Source organism: Tasmannia lanceolata, unplaced genomic scaffold (genome assembly GCF_043159265.1).
Source record: "Tasmannia lanceolata isolate RefF3 unplaced genomic scaffold, GAP_Taslan_0.1 ptg000015l, whole genome shotgun sequence".
NCBI classification, from domain to species: Eukaryota; Viridiplantae; Streptophyta; class Magnoliopsida; order Canellales; family Winteraceae; genus Tasmannia; species Tasmannia lanceolata.
Window position 1 is genome coordinate 43,781,226 of NW_027518692.1, and position 5,893 is coordinate 43,787,118.

A 5,893-nucleotide genomic window follows, 5' to 3' on the forward strand; every position below is an offset into this window, starting at 1 on the left:
GGTCCATCGGAAATCAGAAGTTTTTCGGTTACAGAAGGTTGTGCATTTATAGGCAGTAATTAGGTGATGTGCTAACTTTTTGATTATGTGTGGCATGCTATCTAGAGCATGGCATTTCTTACTACCATTCAAAAAAAAAAGAAAAAAAAGAAAAAGAAAAAACATGGCATTTCTTACTAATGGACAGATAGGGCATCCAAACGAATCATATATCAGAAACCAGTTGTTCTTTACTTTTAATTTTATCAAATTGGATCAAAGGTGGATCGTGATTCGTATCCATGGAGTCCATTCAAGGATTTGAACTGTAAATAGTAGGATTTTTGGGACATGCTACAATTTCCCTGTATGGAGCTTTTTGTTGTTTCTTTTGTGAGACAAAGTTGGACTAAAGCCATGTGCGTTATCTGTCTAGTCTTGGTGGAAATTTCATCACTCCTATTAGGTCTTGCAAATATTGGTCTTCTCCAAATCTGCGATCAAGTGATTGAAGGAGGACTTCTTAATTTTTATTTATTTTTGAATGGTAAGGACTTCTTAATTTTACTCAATGGACTTTGAAATGGAGGGCCTACCCCTGGTATTTCGCTTTGAAAATGGCGGCCCAGTGCATGAGGCTCCCGCCATTGCGGGATCTGGCATTTCGCTTTCAACATCTGAAAATTTGGACTTTCTGCAGTTCTCTCTAATTCTTCGAAATGGATTATCCAATCTACATGTGTTTCTGTGATTCTCTCTAATTATAGGATATGGATTATCCAATCTATATGCGTTTCCCTGCCCTTGAACTATGCTCCATTTTATCAGAAAGTGAAGAACAGTGCCCAGGTGGGTTGAGCTGAAGCTGTTGATAAATCTTCTAAACATGCTTAGAATTGTGTGGGTATTAGTCGCAGATCCTTTGAATAACCAATCATAGTTACCCAGGCAAAGAACAGCATCAAAATACAAGTTCCTGTGGCTTACGTAAATGTGTTGCCACATCTAAGAAGCATGGACAATCAAACTTAACTTCTCAAGATATCTCTCATGGTGTGTGTACACAGATAAGCTAAAGTGGTCCCAATCCCAAGACACAAAGTTAATTTTCGATTTAAGATATATGGGGGTCGATCTATCACTATCACTGCCCTATTTAAATTATAAAAGAATACTAGTGTCAATATCACTAGTGTTATTAAATATCTGTTGACTGTGTTTTTTATAGCTTTTAAATACCTTACCCAACAAAGAACTATATTAAAATAGGGATTGAACCTTAGCTCAATGATTCAGGCTCTGGTCTTCAACTTAGAGGTCGGGGTTCAATCCCAGCTTTCCTACCCAAAAAATAAAAAAAATCTATATCCAAGGAATCTTATTTCTTTTTATACATTATACTATGATAAATGCTTTAAACATTTGTACATATTATATTATGGATGACAACAAATCTTAAGAAGAAGAAACCTTGGCTATACATAAAACGTCTAAATCAAAAGACTTTTAACCCCATAGACAAAAGAAAAGAGAAGAAACAAAAAAAAAATCTAGGCCATGCAATATCAAATCCATTGAAGGAGCGAGCAAGTCTAGCTCATTGCAGCTGACCCCGAGTAATCAATGGTCTCGATCACACGTATAACATTTGGGACCCAGGGTTGGTTAGTAAGATCACATCTTATAATTTACTTGATGTAGTTGGTAGATCCGATAATCTTTTTACTATTGCATGTGACTGCAACGTGTTTACAAATGATCATGGTCCATGCCAAACGAACATGGTAAGATTAGACCCTACGGAAATCAGAGGTCTGATGTTTTCTTAGTTGAACCTTAAACGGGGCCTCTGATGGAACAAGAACTAGAATTATTTAGACCATGTTCGTTTTAGATTTGCTTCAAGAATAACGCTCAGAATTTGTCATTGCCAAACAAATATTCAATCAATTATTTTGAATCGTGACCCTGATGATGCAAGGTTTTAAATTTCGGCAGAAATCCAAAATTTCAGATTTCGGTGAGGATCGAAACCGAAACATTCCGAAACCGAAATTGCCGAAATCTACTAAATGACGGTCGAAATTTCTGATAAAATATTATTTTTTTAATCCTTTACAAAATTTCAGCCCAAAAAAACCGAATTTCAGGATTTCGGCTAAAATTTTGGTTTCAGTGAGGATCGAAATTATTACCCCGAAATCGAAATTTAAAACCTTGACCTGATGTAGCCTCAAAATCCAATGGAGCGTACTTAATCCAAATGGAGGCTGGCAATGTACAAAAATGCCCTTCTTGATTTCGTTCGGTTATGCCTATTCAAGAGAGTTATTTGTGTAGTATTGTACTTAAAAATACTACTCAATACTACTCAAAGCCACAAATACCATTTTATATTTTTAAGCCCATAAAAAAACATTTTATTTTTAAGCCTTTTGACATGAGGAGTCTCTCTCTAGTTTCTTCCCTCTTCCATTACTTAAGCCGAAGCCTTAATTGTGTACAACGTAAGTAGGACCTAGGATGCTCCATGAACCGTCCGATTTGAAATAGATCCTGACCCAAACTAAGAAAATTAGATTAAAAAAAAGCACATCGGAAAAGAATCCAACTCGATTGAGGTGACCAAGAAATAGGTTGATCGGATCCTAAAAATCCATTGACACACACCAGAGCCACTTCCTTCTGGTTCTATGGCAAACGTATATCCCATCAGCCAAATTTATAGCTGCAAAATGTAGGGTTTTTCGCCGAAGAAAACCCACTAAAATTACAAAGCAAATAAATATGTGGATAAACGATTCAAATAGTCAGGAGAGCAATTACACAAAAGAACACAAAAGATTTACATGAAAAACCCTCCAACAAAGAGGGAAAAACCACAGGGCGAATTCCTAATACAATGTCTTTCTTAAGTTTTCACCCAAAACTTGAGCCAATGCAAGAAACAAGAGAGATAAAATGTTATCTTGTTGCGAACAATAAAACTCATTTTCTTACAAAAAATTACCCACTTTGATCTTCAAGTTGAAGAAACCCAAATCCTCACGAAGTCTCTGTGCAACGAGAGGATCTAACGTCACGGTGAAAATCTCCAAGAAGAATGCTCCAAAACCTTGAAAGAGCTTCCAAGAAAAAACCGTAGCTCTTCTTTTTCTTCTTCTCTTTCCCTCTTCTCCCTTATTCTTTTCTTATTCACGTTTTCACAAAATGTCAAACATTCACTCGCACCCACGATTCTCTCTCTTCCCTATTTATTTGTTTTTTTGGTAGGTTTCCTAATTTAATAGGTTTCAGTGTGTTTGGGTGTGTGGGGCCTACATGGGCTTGGACCCCACAACAAAGTCATCCTACTGTAGAGAGAGGGAGACCCCTGTATAAATACAATTTCTTCGAACCTTCCGTCGATCGAACTTGACCCATTTTCATTTCTTGACTCATTTCTTTGCTAAAGAGGAAGGGAACCAAGTCTTATATCAACCATTCATCCATCATCGTACGATGGTTGTGATCCATTTCTTTTTCTCTCTCTATGACGTACCTAAACGCGGGATATTCTCCTCTATTTTCTTGGAAAGAAAGCAGCAAAGACAGACAAAAGCCAACTTAGTAGGCCGCCTTCTCTTCCCATTCCCCATCTAACTCCTCCCCCAAATGTCTCGAGGTTGAAAAATGTGTTACTTCTTCACAACCATTACCTCTCCCACTAGCGGCGCCACCGCTCCCTCCTCACCGCTTCCTCAAGGTAATAACATTACGCCCAAATCACAAACCCCCCCATTTCTACTATTCCACCCCTCTCTCACCTAACAATCCTCAAATTGTTTTTGTGCAGACACAGGAGGAGGAACATCAGCATCTGACCATTCAAATCCAACCACACCAATTTCCACCTCCCAAATCTCCCCAACCGTAAACCTCACAGACGAATACACCCACGCACTCCAAACCTCATCCTACAACGAAATATGGACAGTAATCCATGAACCCCAATCCCCCTCTTCCCACACTCTATCCCAAGTCCTCCACCCAGATCGAGACTCAATCCAACAAGCCCTCCAAAGAGCTCGCCCAAACAAACTTACTCGTCTCGTTTCAACTTACTTTGACAATAGTGAACACACCTCACACCTCTGCCTCCACCTCCACCACAGTATCATCGAAGCCCGCGCCCTTTACGCCCCAATCCATGACCTCATTGAACTACTCCCTACACCTTTTTCTCAGCCCCAACTTGATTGGGCTTTTGACACCTTAACTGAATTTCAACTCCATGATAATCCCTTCCCCTCTTCCCACAACTTTCATGATATGCGCCGTGGTTTTTCACAGCTCAAGCAACAGCTCGATGGACGCCTCCGTAAGGCACGGAAGAAGGTCCGGTTTGTACGTCGCACCACTAACTGTTCGGCGATTTGCCTCATTGGGACTACTGTTGGTGTTGCCCTGTCTGCCGTCCTGATTGCTACCCACGCTCTCGCAGCCCTTGTTGTGGCTCCCTTCCTAGGGTTCCTTCCCACTGACTTCTCCAAGAAGCAGGTAGTGTCCAAAAGCCCAAGCAGTTAGAGTTGGTGTTATTTAATTATTTGTACTTCAACACTGCCCCTCACATGTGAACCATCATTTTGGGTTGCCCATACACGTGGATTTTTAATATTAAGGAGTTAATTCATGACCTGCCGTAAGGCAATAGCTCTGATACCTAACATTTGTAGTAACCAATTACTCCAAAAGCTTAAGCTGTTAGAGTTGGTGTTTATTTAATCATTTATGCTTCGACACTCACCCTCACATGTGGCTTCTCTCTCTCTCTCTGTTTTTTTTTTTTTTTTGTTGGCTATACACGTGAGTTTTTAATATCAATAAGTTAAACCCAGACCTGACGTGAGGCAATAGCTCTGATATCATGTGAAACAACCAATTACTCCAAAAGCTTAAGCCGTTGGAGTTGGTGTTATTTAATTATTTATACTTCACCACTCCCCCTCACGTATGGGCCCCTTTTTGTGGGTTCGCCGTACATGTGGATTTTTTATATCAAGGAGTTTAACCCAAGACCTGCTGTGAGGAAATAGCTCTATACCATTTCAAACAACCAACTACTACTCCAAAAGCTTAAGCTGTTAGTGTTGGTGTTATTTCATCATTTATACTTCAACACCACCTCATATATGACCCCTCTTTCTAGGTAGGCCATACACATGGATTTTTAATGTCAAGGAGTTAAACCTAAGACCTGCCGTGAAGCAGTACCTTTGATACTATGTCAAACAACCTATTACTCTAACATCTAAAGCTTTTAGATTTGGTGTTATTTGATCATTTATACTTCAACAGGTAGCCCACATTGCCCAGCTCGACGCTGCTGCCAAGGGAACTTACGTCCTTAACAATGACCTTGACACAATTGATCGCCTTGTCAGCTGTCTGCACAACGCAGTCGAGAGTGACAAGCTTCTAATCGGGCTCGGATTGCAGAGGGGTAGGGACAGGTACTCAATTCAGGAAGTTGTGAAGCAGCTCCGAAAGAATCACCCTAATTTCCTCCATCGGCTAAAGGACCTCGAAGAACACGTCTGCCTCTGCTTTGCCACTGTTAACAAGGCCCGCTCTCTCCTCTTGCAAGAGCTCCATCTCCACCAAACAGCGTAACTCTCCACACTCAAAGAAGCTTACACTTTAAAAGATAAAACTGATTTGTTTTTCATCTGCCTGTATTTTTTCTTCTTTTCTTCCTAGTCAGTCACCCATTTCGGGATTCTGTTGGTTGAGTTGTTCAGGCAATTAACAGAGTTCTTTTGGTGTCTTAACTATATTGCAAAATTCGATGTAACTGTAGTCATTGTATGAGAGGCGTTCTCCAAATCATTTAAACATTAGTGGAAGAGATATAGCTGACTGCTCATTTCGACAA

General features: G+C 39.8%; 1 protein-coding gene across 1 annotated transcript; it reads left to right on the forward strand.

The window, feature by feature from the left end:
* The first annotated feature begins 3,539 nt into the window (after window positions 1-3,539).
* LOC143845691 (transmembrane protein, putative (DUF677)) lies at window positions 3,540-5,893 on the forward strand. Its single transcript, XM_077354097.1, has 3 exons — window positions 3,540-3,724; window positions 3,815-4,518; window positions 5,317-5,893. Exons 1-3 carry the CDS (start codon window positions 3,652-3,654, stop codon window positions 5,629-5,631), a joined length of 1,092 nt encoding a protein of 363 aa, XP_077210212.1. The 5' UTR covers window positions 3,540-3,651; the 3' UTR covers window positions 5,632-5,893.